This window comes from Macrosteles quadrilineatus, unplaced genomic scaffold (assembly GCF_028750875.1).
Source record: "Macrosteles quadrilineatus isolate MER2022 unplaced genomic scaffold, UCM_ALF_1.0 Scaffold_7__1_contigs__length_78375512, whole genome shotgun sequence".
NCBI lineage: Eukaryota > Metazoa > Arthropoda > Insecta > Hemiptera > Cicadellidae > Macrosteles > Macrosteles quadrilineatus.
In genome coordinates, this window is record NW_026542600.1 from 56,554,722 (window position 1) to 56,569,857 (window position 15,136).

At 33.3% G+C, this 15,136-nt stretch overlaps 1 protein-coding gene across 1 annotated transcript in view; it reads left to right on the top strand.

The window, feature by feature from the left end:
* Positions 1-15,136, top strand: part of LOC128997880 (ras-related protein Rab-7L1-like) — a 33,539-nt gene that overhangs the window by 13,912 nt on the left and 4,491 nt on the right. Inside the window, exons 2-4 of the mRNA XM_054423658.1 lie at positions 3,674-3,874; positions 5,987-6,168; positions 7,481-7,605. Of these exons, the coding sequence (XP_054279633.1) occupies positions 3,674-3,874; positions 5,987-6,168; positions 7,481-7,605 (508 nt within the window). The remainder of the gene's footprint in view (positions 1-3,673; positions 3,875-5,986; positions 6,169-7,480; positions 7,606-15,136) is intronic.

The following is a 15,136-nucleotide window of genomic DNA, read 5'->3' on the forward strand; positions in this document are numbered from 1 at the left end:
TGTTAAAAAAGTACACATCACAAATGTTTAGAGAACTGACGTGAGTCACTTTAAAAATGTCTGTTATGTAAAGTTTGTATCAAACTTCCTATATGGGAATATTTTTAGAGCTTGACTTTCGGAGATAGTATTGGGTATGAAAAGCCCTTTGATCTTCGAAAGCAGCAGAGTAGGATCTTCTCAGTCTTCTGGAGACTAAATCAGTTAAAGTAGCTTTAAATTATTCTTTCCCGGAACAAGATAAGTGAAACAAACAATATTGGGAAACCCTATTAATTGTTAGTTATCTTAGGTAAGTATTTGACATTATAATTATAGATTTTTCTGTGTAATCAGCTGTATTCCATCACTACGAAGAAAACACCACTTAATCTGTTGTAAATATTTACTATACAGTAAGTTAGTTTGTTTGGAGAGAAACTATTGAACTTGACTGTTCAACAACAAAACTTTTGTAAATAGGGAAAGTCATTCTAGAACAAATCTGACAAATATTTAACCTTGTACACATATTTTTGCCACACAACACAGTAAGCAGCTGCTTTAATTTTTATTTTTATTTTTATGTGATCATTACGAATTAATTTATAACTGAATGCATTAGGATACTGAATTTGTGAAATTTCACATGTAATAATTGTTGAGTTGAGAGAAATCAGCTCAAACCTGCTGCTTGATGAATCCAAAAAGAGGTATGAGTTTGAGTATTTTATGTTTTCAGATTGGCGAAATGATAGAAAAATCAGTAACAGTGTATTGTGTATGTATGTGTTGTGTTTTACTTACACTTATATTTGTTGCTGGTAGTGTGGCAAAAAGTACCGTATGCAACTCATCCGGGAAGGTGTATACGGTATTCTCAGAAACCCCATGAGAAGATTGCCAAGCTATCATGATCCTACCGTAAACACACTTCCCAGCCTTGTAGCACATTATACAAATAAGTGTAACCAATCAGAAAATAAGTAAATTTAGCACTCTCCTCACTCGAAGTAGTTTATGTGCAGAACATTCTAAGAGTTTCACGAATGACATTATCTAAAAATTGCATTGCCTTTACAGTAGAGTGCCAGAAAGTGGGTTTGGTTAAATTTGCACATCATTTAGTTGCCTTTACCAATAATTACTGTAAATATATAGCTTTTTCCACTAGGGGATTTGCTAAAACGTGCAAAATTGGTAAAATTAGCTTTTATAATACTTACTTATACACATGACAGAAAAAAACTGTATAAATAGTATTTATAGGATTCCTCTATGAGACTTTATGATGAGACATGATACCCACTTGGAATAAGATTTATTGTCCATTTTATTTATTTGCTATGTTAAAAACAACAATATTTATTATTTAGTTTTATTTGTTCTTTTAGTTATACTACTTTCATTTAATAATGAAGCAGTTTAATGCCATCAACTATTTTGGTGCCCCAAAACCTTTCCCATTTTCTTCCCAACTTTGTCCTTTGATCATTTCATATAAAAATATCTAAATCGCCTAATAATATAGAAGTAAGTAAACATGAGACAAAATAGTTTTCAATATTTTTCAGAGATTCAGGAAATCACAATAACACAAAGGGACAGCTGGATATTTTACATTTCTCTTTTGGCTAATTGGATTGAATTTTCTAATTGGATGTTGGTTAGCATTATAATTGGATCTATTCTGGGGTAGGGCTTTAAATGTTTGTTTGAGAGAATCTTCTTTTGAGGATTCTTGGTCCCTGGTGGAATTAAATCTTTTCTTACATCTAAAAAATATAATTAAACACTGAAAAAGTATTTAAAACCAAAACTTGCAAGGTTAGTTTTGCAAACTTATCTGTTGAATGTGATAAATTTAGTTATTGTAAAATACTGTAAAACACATTTTATGTTTTGACTTTAAGGTTTGCTGCAGAATAACATGCAATTAAGTAGGCCAATTACTGATGCATATTGTTTTTGAAACGTTAAAATATTATTCCGAACCGTTATTAAAATCATATAAATACCCCGTAGGGCCATTATGGTATTTATATGGTTATATTTATAGGCCATATATGGTAGAGGAACTTTACCATTCATCACTTGATTATAGTCAAGTGCATGGATTCAAAATAAAAATGACTTTATTCTTTAAACAAGAGTTCTTATGAAATTCATTGTATTTTACTGTAAACAAACTGTTACTGTTATTATTGCGACAATCCGACAAATTATGCAGCATGAAAGTAAAATATTGTACTTGAATAAGCTGTCAAAAGTCTTCCTTCTCCTTGTTGATGTCGACTGCCATTCTGCCAATAGCAGAGTACAAATACTACCTGATATGTTTTAGCTGTAAATGTCCTCAACTCGGTCCTGATAAATAAAAATGTGTACAGTAAAGTACACTACTACAAAATAATAAAAAAAGAAAACAAAAATTCTAAAACGAACTACTGTGAAATTTCCTTGCATACATCAAATTTAGTTCTGCTATGAGTACTGGAAGCAGCTCAACCCAATTCACCAACAAAAAGGGAGGGCGGAGACCACTCCGGCCCATAAAAAAGTTTTGGAGGGTTCATGCAAACTCTAAATTTCATATTTAAAGAAATATTCATTAAAAATCTCATAAACAATCATATAAACAAAACACATTACACTTGGAGATCCAGTCTGTTTTGTGTTTTACATCTGCTATAACCCAGATAAAATCCCCGTTTCGTTGTATATTACTATAACCCAAATATTATATATTAACACACTACCAACCCTACAACCCTAGAGTAGACTTCACTAAATATTCCACTTGTATTTGTATTTTAGTAAAAAATATGTATTTTTCTTGGTTGGCAACCGTAGAAGTCACAGTACTTCACTCACCTCTTTCTAAGAACAAGCTTGACCTCATTTCACTCTTGAAAATTGTCCCCCATAACCACTTACAGTGGCGGTTAATAAATTTAAACAGAAATTTCGTCCTAAAAACGTTAGGGAGATTTTTGGATGGTTAAAAATGGCTTTAGAAAGTCATCAAGCAGCTTTAAAAATACCAAACTTTCCCCCAGACACCCCTGCTTTCTTGGGGAGGGGAGGGGGTGTAGACCACCCTTGACAAAGTTCTAGAATCGCTACTACTTACATCCAGTTGAAATGTAAATGGTTGTGTATCACGGACGCTGCCACTGTTTCATTTCTCGTGTCTGGCGTACCCGGAGTTTAGTTCCGTGTGTTACCTCTTTTGTTATTTTCTGCAGTTACCTGTTTATGTAGTTTTATATCTATTAAATATTTGGTTTGTATTTATCTTTTTGATCATATGTATGTATTTACACTATTTGTTTATGATGTCATCACCTAAGAAAAGCGTGATCATGGACAAAAAGATTTAAATATAGACATTTAGCTTTGCTGCGGTTACTGTAGAATAAAAAAGGTTCTGGCGCACACCGCTGGGAGCGCCATGTAGTTACGGCATACACGCTACGAAACTACACGGCGCTCCCAGTGGTGTACGCCAGAACCTATGGTAACCATGGTAACCACAGCACGGCTGACAGTCTATATTTAATTCTTTTAGTCTATGGCGTGAGTCATCTCACATGTTTTTAAAATCAAAGTCAACCGTGCTGAATAGGTATCTGCCTATCAAATGTAGACTCAGCACAAGAATGTCCTTTGATCATGTATAAACTTGTTCTAGGGCTGAACACAATGCCGGAGAAGCTGTTCAAAGTTATTGTGATTGGTGATCCAACAGTAGGCAAGACCTCATTTGTGCAACGCTACGTCCAGAACACTTACCGCAAAGACTACAAGGGTACTGTCGGTGTGGACTTTGCCCTAAAGATACTCAAGTTAGGAGATAGCCAAACAGTAAAGCTACAGCTTTGGGATATCGCAGGTATGTAATTTGTGATAAGAAATTATTGACCTTTTTATACTACCCCTCTTATCCGGACTCCTCGGGATCAAGGCCAGTCCTGATAACGTTTTTTCTGGTTAAACCGACATCCCCAAAAACTAGTTAAAACGGACCGTTTAAATGCATACTGTATACAGTATCTGACTTAAATTTAGGAGAGCATTGTATTTAGACTTGTGATCACTGGTCTCAAATCTTTCCCATGAGAACAGTTATTTCAGTACTGCCCACTTCCTGCCAATCTAGTCCGGTTAAACCGCTGTGCTAATAAAAATTTACCAGTTAAAGAGAAAGTCATTTCCGCCGAGTGTAGACCGGTTTAACCGATGTCCGGTTAAAAGGTGTCCGGATAAGAGGGAGTCTACTGTACTTGAGTTTAGGCAAGGCCGTATTTCCCTAACGGCAGACATGGTAGTTGCCGGGGGCCTCACTTGGGGTCTCAAAATTTTTTCTTGATAAATTTATTTCACCGATAATCTGTTTGACCGTGATCGCCGGAGACAATGATGAAATCTGCTGCAGAAGATCATCACTATTATTTTGCTGTTAATAGGTTAACAGCAAAATAATAGTGATGATCTTCTGCAGCAGATTTCATCATAGTTAGTCATAGTGACAAACTCCTAGGGGAGTTTGTCACTATTCATCCACGATCGGGGAAGATCTCCAGGATTTCATCGCGACCGCGGGGGTCGAAGACCATGTCCCCGCAAACTCGGAAGATTTCGTCATGATATTTAAAGGAGACAAAGATTATGTCTCCACCCTCACGCAAGATGTTAATTATTTTTCTGAGCCTATAAAAGACATTCATGACTATGCCGCGATTGCAATGGACGAAGATGATGTCTCCACAATCGCAAAAGATGTTCACTATTCCTCCGCGGGCACATGAGACGTTCATAATTTCCCGCGATCGGAGGAGGCAAAAGATTACGTCTCCGTGCTCGCACAACATGTTAACTATTTCTCCGCGGCCATATGAGACATTCATTATGATGCCGCGATCGCAGAAGACAAAGATAATGTCTCCGCAGAAGGCGAAGATGATGTCTCCACAATTGCACATGATGTTAACTATTTCCCCCTCCCCCATAGGAGACATTCATGATTTCCTGATCGGCAAGACGAAGATGATGTCTCTGCTATTGCGCATGATGCTTACTATTTCGCCGTGAACTTAGAAGATTTTCACGATCCCTCCCTGACCGCGGCAGATGTCCTCGATTTTACTGTGACCACAGAAAGACGCTTACAATTTGGCTGGGATTCCAGATTTTGTATAAACCAATTATATCAGTACCAGTATGTCAATTAATTAATATATTTTAAATTATTTAATTCCAAAACCACTTGATTTGGATCCGATGCCCAAAGGTTAACATTTCATAATCAACCTGAAAGAAATTAAAAATGTCTGGCCCAAACCTAAGACCCCCTAATATTATTATTATAAAATTTAATAGACTTAGTATTTATTAGTTTAGTCTCCTAGGTATTTTTGCCAATCGGATTGTTGGAAACAAAAGGCCAATTCATCGAGTTGAAGCAATTTAAGTTCCAAAACTTAGAAGAATCAGAATATAGAGGGGCCTCTCTGGCAGAGCATATTTTAAGGGACTTGCACTGGGCGACAGTGGCGCCAGACTAGCACCTAAATATTTGTTATTCTAGTAAATAGTCATTAAATCGGAAAAAGGGTGTAAGATGAGCAGAAGGCATATAACAGTAGTCTCCAACACCACAATATGCCCAACACCGCACAGCTATTCCCAGTCAAATTTGTTAATTTTTGCCGAAGTGAGTTTGGTCAAATTAACAAGCGTAACTTTTTTCTGACTACTAAATAGCTATACTAATGGGATTTTTGGTTATAAGACTGTAGTGACTAATATTGCGAGGCAGTGTAAGATATTGTGTGTCCTGAGCATTTAAGCCATATTACCCCACAGAATTGTCCTGGGTAGAAAATGGACGAGTGATTACTCAAATAACAAGTATGTAATTTGTTTCATGACAGCTTCATGCTTGAGATTAAAATCCAAATACAGAATATCTTGTATATCGTTTGATCCTTTTCCTTGTCTTCAGGTCAGGAGAGATTTACATGGATGACCAGAGTGTACTACAAGGATGCTCATGGATGTGTCATCATGTTTGATCTTACCAACAAAAACTCCTTTGTAAATACTTTGAAGTGGAAGAAAGACGTTGACTCAAAATGTACATTACCGGATGGAAGCCCAATACCATGTATGCTCCTTGCAAACAAGGTTAGTTGTGATACTAACAGCATGTTATGCTAAAAATGAGTGTGTAAATTTTACAATATTATTAAATGATTATTACAAGGACGGTCCATAAATTAAGGTCTCCATCGAGCTCTTGTGTTGACCAAACAAGCTAGCTCAAATCTTAAACCAGTGCTACGTTCTTTATTTCATTTACTAATATTCAAGCCATGAGACAATTAGTCTCCTCACAGTAGCCGAAAACTATCTGAAGCAAAATTGCTGCTCCTGCAAAGTATAAGTTAGATTCTGCTATTAGAGTTCTGTGGTCTAAGGTTCAGGTGGCTATTGAAGTTCATTGGCAGTGAAGGCCTAAAAAAGGTAAAGTAATTGGACGTAGAATGTGTTGAATGAGGTAGTAAACATTTCCATAATGGTTTGTACAGTGTAAGTCAGTTACAGTGTTACAGTCGTTCAGTCGCATTTGAGGCAGTGACTAAATTTAAGGAAATTGTGCCTGTGGATCGTGGTGTAGTATAAAAAGGTATTGACAAATAGATAGGGTACTTCTCTCAGACTATTAAGGACATAGATAAACCTCAGGCATTGTTAAACTTAGCAAGTTTAAAAGTTTTTTTTGTTAAACTTAGCAAAGTTTCCTCAATTTGAATCACTGCCTTGGTAGGTAGCCTAATGATTAAAACTTAAAACCCACTGAGGGATCGTTGATCAAATATGCGAATTACCTTAGCAGCTTTGCACAAAACACTTTTCTGCATACTCATCCTTCAACTGGCAACAGATTTCAATAGGTAATCATCTCCCACAGAAACCGAATCACAAAACAGGCTTCATGCTTGATCGGAGCGTCAAATTTCCTTCTTATTGTTTCGGCTGCTATGAGGGGAGTAATAATCTGGTAGGGGTGGAATACTTGTATACTAGTAGCTATAGTAGTAGAATGAAGTGAAGAACACAACCCTGGTGTCACATTTGAGCTAGTTAGCTTGATCAAGACAGGGGCTTGATAGAGACCTTAATTTACAGACATTCCTTGTAAAATGATCGATTTCTAAACTATTGCTTGTTCTTAGCTGACTTTCAGATTTTGCAATGAATGGGATGGGGATGTACCCTCAAAACCCCCCTCGCAGACAGCGAGGAATTATTTTACAGTCAAAAATGTAAAGTTCAGAACTAACTAGTCTACACTCTTTAGTTTTTTTTGTGACTGTATAATCTGCAGCCATACAGTATATAAATTATGTGTTCTAAAAGACATTTAGATTTTTTTTCGGCTGTAGTGTGATATATGTAAAATGTCAGAGTAATGTTTGATAATTTCTTGTTACAGTGTGATCTACAAAGTCAAAGACAAGTGGATCAGATGGAGATTGAGACATTTTACAAGCAGCACAACTTTATCGGCTGGACCGAAACTTCGCCAAAGGAAGGACTTATGGTTAACGACTCAATGAGGTTAGTTTCATATATGATTATGAAAACTTGAAAACAAATAATCACATCACCACACTACAAAGCGCACACATTACACAGTTCAAGTCAATTTTACAAGTGGCTTTATTGCTTTTGCATACAGTAAGTAATTTAATTGTCTAGATAGCGTAGTTGGAATAACGCTCGCCTTCTAATCTGAAGGTTGCTGTCTCAATCCCAAGTGGGTTCTGGACCCAGATACATTTTTTTATTGTGCTGTCAATTAGCTTTCCAAAGAGAAGTAAGGTACAGAGGAAACACTTTGATGTTTTTAGTGTTTCTTTCTAGCACTAGGGGTCTAGAACAAAGTCAAACACCGCCCCCCTCACCCTCATGTACTACATTGCTTACGGTGGAGGAAGACCCTGTGTGCTGTACAATAGGAATTTCCACACAGTGCTCGCTGCTCTGCCTCTTCCTTGCTCGTCACAAGTATATATTTCCTGCACAAAATACTAGAGCTGAAAGCGCATGCTGTCCCATAAGCAAGTTTTCTCTGTACCTCTGTGTGCTATATAGAAAAATTTCAACTTAAACAGTAACAGGATTAGGGTATAGACCGGTCCCTTCAAAAAAAGAAAAAAAAAACAATGTTTCAAAACAAATCAGATAAAATATAAAATCAACTTTATTTATAATTTTTATTATTTTAAATCTACTTGAATGGTAATAATATTTGATTTGCGTTGTGGTTGTTTTGTCACTTGCTGATTTCTATTAATTATTAGCAATTTGTAACAGAATTACAATTTGTTTTATCAGCCTATGAGTAGCCATTATCTTGTGACATGTTAAGTAAATAAAAAAATGGTCACCTATTTTATTTAAGCCCTAAATATTATTTTCTAACTGTGGTAGGTTGGTGTATTATTTAAAGTTAAAATAGGTAGATAAATCAGTTTTGATGGTTTTATGGTTATGGAACCAAATCCCCAACCATGAAATTATACATATAAGATGATTGCTGACTTGGTTCTAAAGGATTGTCTGGTCTTTTTCTAACACCAATGATGCTGTCCTTCAATAGCTTAGCCCTTTGAAATGAGTTATATTTTTTCCTTTATTATATTCCATTTTATTTAACTTATATTTTTTGATTAATTGATACAGGTATTCTTGGTAACCTGTCTAAATTGATGCTGCAGTAGATTGGAAAAGGCATTTGATATCTACATTGTAACTTTGAATAACAAAACTAAATAATGACTCAAATCAATTGATGTTTGTAACATCATTCACGTATATTTTCTTATATTCTTGAGTGTGGCAGATTGCGTGAAAATATAATAATATATTTGGTTCTTACCGTCTACGCAATCAGGGGCGAAAACTTCACTACGCCGTTTCGGAGATAACTCCATCGTCAGGTTCGTAGTGGTACACTGAACTATGGTCTTAATACGAAAAGTCTTAATTTGCATTGTGTCAGGGGTTGAATCATATATATATTAATTACGTAAGCCGATTCTTTGTGTAAAAATTGTGGGTGACTGGGAAGTCGTAGAACGATGGGAGAGGGCTCAAATTAAAGGTCTCGATTCCGTGACGGCGGGAAAAAAGTGAAATTTCCTAAATTTTAACACAAAATTAGATATAACGTCAAATGTTCTCCATAAGAGTAGCATTAGAAGCCATTTACTGCTGATTTTTGTTTACTTCAATACAGCTGATCGTGATTTATCATCAAGCCAGTAAGCAATATTACATTTGGAATATTTGGATTACTTATTTTTCAGTCAATTATGCAATGTACTGTATACTATATAAACCAGGAACGACATTACCTATAATAATTAAGACTTTTTAGTCAAGTCTTAGAAAGTTGAAATCAATTGTTTTACTGTGCAATTTAGAATTGAACTTAAAATTTCAAAAAAAACAATGATTTTTTTCTTCTAATTTGAAGGTTATTGTTGTGTTGAAGGGATGTTTAACATGAAATAACCACATTGCCTAAACAATTCAAGATTAAATGGAAAACTTCTGCTTTGTTTTGATTTCAAGACATATGTTAAAGATTAATTCTACGCTTTTTTTTGTAAATCTACTAACATTTATATTTGAGATTAATTATTATAGTGTTTATCAATGTTTTGGGAATACCCTCTTAGAAAACGACCTGAAAATAAAAATGAAATAGGTTCATACAGGTATATTAAGGTTCATTAAGTAAGTACTATGCCAAGTTCCAACGGGCGGAAAAACAATATTGTTTGGAGGAGATTTTAACCAGGTACTGCCTGTGCTCCAAGCAAAAAAGGTTCAAAATAATATAGCCTAGCATGCACGGTAGTAAAGGAAGCATCCATATATAACAGTAAAACCTAGAGGTAGTTTCCGTTTCTTAAAACTAACAAAAAATATGCATGTCAAAGATGCTGATGAAAGGTAACTTTTTGATTGGTTTCGATAACTGGGTAATGGAACCCTAACCATTCGCAAAATATTACACAGGTGTTTAGTCAATAATATGTTAAGTCAACCGCACCTTAAGGAGGAATACCACCACATAAACCTACACTAGGCTAATGTAGTATTTTTAATGTTGATCAGAAATAAATCTAGGGTTAAGTTTAGTCAATGGGATGCCTTTACTTTACACTAATGTTGTTAAATCTTTACAAAAGGAGTATAAACTTAGAAATAATAACTGGGTCGGAGTGCTAATTTAGCGGGTTTGACCAAGGAACTAAGCTTATCTCAACACACCTTTATTTGCCTTCTTAGTAAAACAACATTTATTGACTAACATGTTTGCTCCCTTCAGCAGAGTTAAACCTCTGGATTAATTTAAATTATTTATTGAAAATAACATCAACAAAAGCAAACAAAAGACGAACAATAAACAGTTTTTCACACAAAATAAATGGTGTACAAGGATACCTATCCTGACACTTAGATAATTTGATTCTGAGTTTGTTTGAATATTAAAAAAAGTTGTTTTACATTTGAGATGTTTAGGGACTTATAAGCCACTAGTAAATATTAAACACATAAAACAGGACCGACACACGAAAACAGGAAAACATTTAGAGCATGTGCACGGCTTAAAAACTGATGACCGACTGTTCGATTCTGGTCACTGCAGGAGTTACATAGATTGGGAGTTGGAGAGGATAATATAGATTAATTAATTACCATTAGTAATGTTATTATAATTATTATATGATTAATTAATCCTTCCCCTTAAATTGTTTATCTATAAACATTTTCTAAAATAAGTTAAAGAATTTTAATTTAAAAAAATGTCATTATTATTATTACCTATTATATGTTAAGCAAGTGTTCCACCACTTTATTTAGTATCACAACATTATCTGACTACATTTATTATTATTATAGATACAATTTTCTCCAAAATCGTCTTATATTCTGCTACCATAGCATTTATTTTCTTAATAAAATAATTAATTATTGTTAAAATGTTTTTTAGAATGTTTTATACTTAAATAAAAAAAAATAAACAGAGTAAAATCAGCTGTTGTAAACATCGATTGTAAGCAATCAAACATGCATTGAAAAAAATCTATTTAGCTAGTAGATATCCCAATTAAATGCAATAGTAATGCAATAGTCCCAAACCGATCTATTGTAATACCTCAATGAGCATAAAATTGTTAAAACTGGTCAAAAGCTGTATTACAATTGTTTTATAACAATTTTAAAACAATTTGATTTAAACTTCATATTACAATTTTAATATAAGATTGGAACAATCTTTAAGAGGGCATCATACGCCCTATGATGGCAATGTAAAATTAGCAGCCTTAATGTCCCATGCTTATAAACCCCTAGAGCTATCAACCTGAATTTTTAAGGTTATAATTCATGCTTTTATATAAAACTGGTTCAAAAGTTATTTACTTCCAATACAATTTTAATGTCTAAATATATATTTTTAATATACCTTAAATTTCCCTTTTTTTGTGCGTAAAAATGGCAGTAAATTTTTTTTTTTTGAAAAGTAGCCTATATTTTTAAATTCGGTACCACTTCTGTGAAATAGCTTCAAATATATTCGGTCCCTATTAATAAGGTGTCATTGTGTTCAGTAAGTAACCAGCTTTTTTGAAAAAAAAAAAATTATAAAAAATGATTTGTTGCGTATGATTCACTTGAAAACATATAATATCAACAATCATATATATCTCAGAGGTAAGGTAAGAGGTTCAAAACTTGAAGGTTTCAGGTTCGAGACCCGTCTGAGAAAGATATTTCTTTTCTATTTTTTTTTTTTTAATTTGTTTTTGGCGAATTTCCCATATAGGGAATAAGCTATTACCGTAGTACTCATGGTAAGACCTGGACGCGGGACCGATTTTTGTTTTCGTTTTGAGGTACCTAGAGGCCAAAAACACCATCCGTTCAAATTCATATAAAATATATATATATATATATATGTGTGTCCGTTATGATAACTCGAGCAAAAATGATCCGATTTTGATGAAATTTGGTATAAACCTACATTTATTCAAACAAGTTCGCGAACCAGCATGATCGGACTATGGGAATGGGGGTTTACGAGGGGTTTTATGGGGTAAAAATAGGTTTTTCCCATTTTGACCCAAAAACATAAAATTTAGCAATTTCTTTCCAAACCATTTTGTAGAGCTTAAAAAAACAAATAATTTAGTTTATTGAAGTGTTATTATGCGCCTAATGATTACGGAGAAAATTCCAAAAAAATGTAAATTAAAAATTCCCATGTTATTCTTATGGAGAACAAGTAAACTGTTGTAGTTTGTTTGTTTATGCACATATTTTGATCAAATTTGGAAAATGTTTTTATTTCTTACTAACTATTAACATTTTACAAAAAAAACAAAAAAAAAACAGTTTTACCCTCCCTGATGCAGCAAACCTAAGTACTTGTTAAACTAATTCTTTTTAAATAGGAAATAATTGTTATATTTTTAAGTAGACATTTTAGTCTAAATCCAATCAGGCAAATGGAAATTCGCTTAGTCTGCAGGTTTGCTGCGGCGGGGGTATTTACATCCATTTGAGTTCATTGTCACTCTGAAGTCAATCAAGAACAGAAGAAACATTTTTTGTTACTTGATTTAATTAAATACCTAAAAATATAATGATAATTTAAAGAACCCCTCTGGACCCATCAAAAGGTTTTTTAGTTTGACTCATTTAAAAATACCTAACCTATAAAATCGAACTAGAGAAAACCATTAAACAAAATCATCCATAGTATGACCAATTCTATTAACAATCTTGTTTTTCATTAGTTATGCTTTAGGACCCCAAAATACATTCTGCGTTTTATATAAAAATATGATCAGACATTTAAAAAAAGTTCATAAAAGAAAAAAAATCCTACTGTAATTCGTTTGAAATTCAGAATAAGAGGTATTCAATATTAACTTACTTGAAGTAAAATGTAAATAACTCCTGAGTAATTTTACTATGTAGTTAGCCATGGTAAATGTCCTTACTATTTGTCCTTATTTATACATGTGTCAATATTTCTTTTATATTTGAGAAATTGGTGAAAATTATGTATTGCTTTATCTCTAGTTTATTCTTGTGAGGATAAGTAAGTAACAATTTATGTTGCATTATGTTAAATTTACCTTCATGACCAAGGTACCATTTTAACATAATACCACGTTTGCAAACTTTTAGTTCGTTCAATAGGCTGTTAACAACAACTATAAATATTAATAAAAATAACATGTATGTAATGCTCAACTAAATTGCTTTACATAATAATCATACACATCAATATTTTCAACTTTTTATTGGTGTTTCCACATTCTACAATTAAAACCTAAAAAGTCTTGTTCATATTCAATATGAACTAGATAAAAAATCTCTCCAGATTTTTATTGAAAGTAACTTTTTTGTATATTGTGCTTTTCAATAAAAATCAGAAGAGCTTTTTTATAGAAGTTCTGTCAAATAAAACGAGTCTTAATTTTTTGTAATGTGGTTTTTTTATTACAATGTCAGATTTACAAAACTGTACAAATGCAGAAATATATCCACATGCATATGTATACTGCCCATTTTATATGGAAACAAATATTGGATTTTCATGTAAGGAATATTTTAATAGATGATACAATTATACAGTTTTCCCCCTCAATTTATTTGGGAACATAAAGCAGTTAAACTATCTGTTTATTTTGTAAGAGCGTACAAACCGAAATAAGACATAAATTTGAAGTTTAATTATTTTGTTTTAGCTTAGCCATAATCTGCCATTTTGTAAGTTTGCAAAAATAATGAATAACACAAAGCCCCTTGGTGATGTTTATGAAACTTGACACCCTGTGTTTGTTGTTCAAAGTTTCCAAATACAATTTTAACTAAACTTTATACATTTTGAAATTATGCCATTTTGAAAACTTTAAATTCAAATTTCATAGAACTGATCCACTAAACAAATATTAGTCACGTAATCAAATTTAAAGCACTTTTAAATAAAACCCAATGCCATTTTGATTGTAAAAATCTGTTAATAAACAAAGACATTTTTGAAATATATTATAAAATTCCAAATTGCTGCAAATAAACATTATTATTAAATTATTATTTAAATGGAAGCTCTGGAAAACGTCTAAGCCAGCTGGTACAGTTATTAGTACATATAAGATTCAACTTAATTTATTCGTGCGTTTATTATCCATACCTTTCTATTCCAATATCCGCTGCACTAGGTGAATCTGTGTGATTTTCTACGAAAATTAAATCGCAAGTTCATTTGCAATGAATTCATTTGTTTGACCTAAATAAAAAAGGTAAATAATGAAAATATGGTTAATTTTTTAACCTAAATTAGTTCCTATTACAACAACCAAGGATAATTTATATAGGTATTCAAACCAAAGTATCCAAAAGTAATCCAGAGGCTACACAACTCTTTTGAAAATGAAAATAAAATTATGATCATAATTAGGTTAAGCTCATGAATTATCTTTAGTAATTGTTTAGGTTGGACTGGGTGGGACTAAAAAAACTTTTTTGTTGAAAATTTATCTTATGATCATATGATTTAGCAAGTAGGCAAGAGAACAAACAACGACCAACTTCCAGTTGAATCCGTTGACTCCGTGACTCCATTACACAGATCCTAAGTGGTTTATTTGCCCATTTTCCCAACGACGGTAACCACGGTAAGTTTACAGGGTTGTCCACTTAGATGACCTTTTCGCGCTACTTGTTGTCCGTTATCTGCTTGTTTACACTCTGACATCTGTGGTACATGCACACTGCGTGCCCACCACCCATCACCATTTACCGTTCTCCTACTTCTTTCAGGCTTCTGTGAGTCACTCATTTTTCTCAATGTAGTGAAGATACGTTCAAAAGGGCATTTTACAATAATTTACGTTTATTAGTTGCAGTAAAATGCGTTCAAAATAACATCCACTCTCGTTATTTTATGTTTACTTGTTGCAGTAAATATACGTTCAAAATGATATTTACTCTTATTTACGTTCACTTGTGGCGGTAAAGATGCGTTCAAGAAACATTTAGGCTTATTTACGTTTAATTT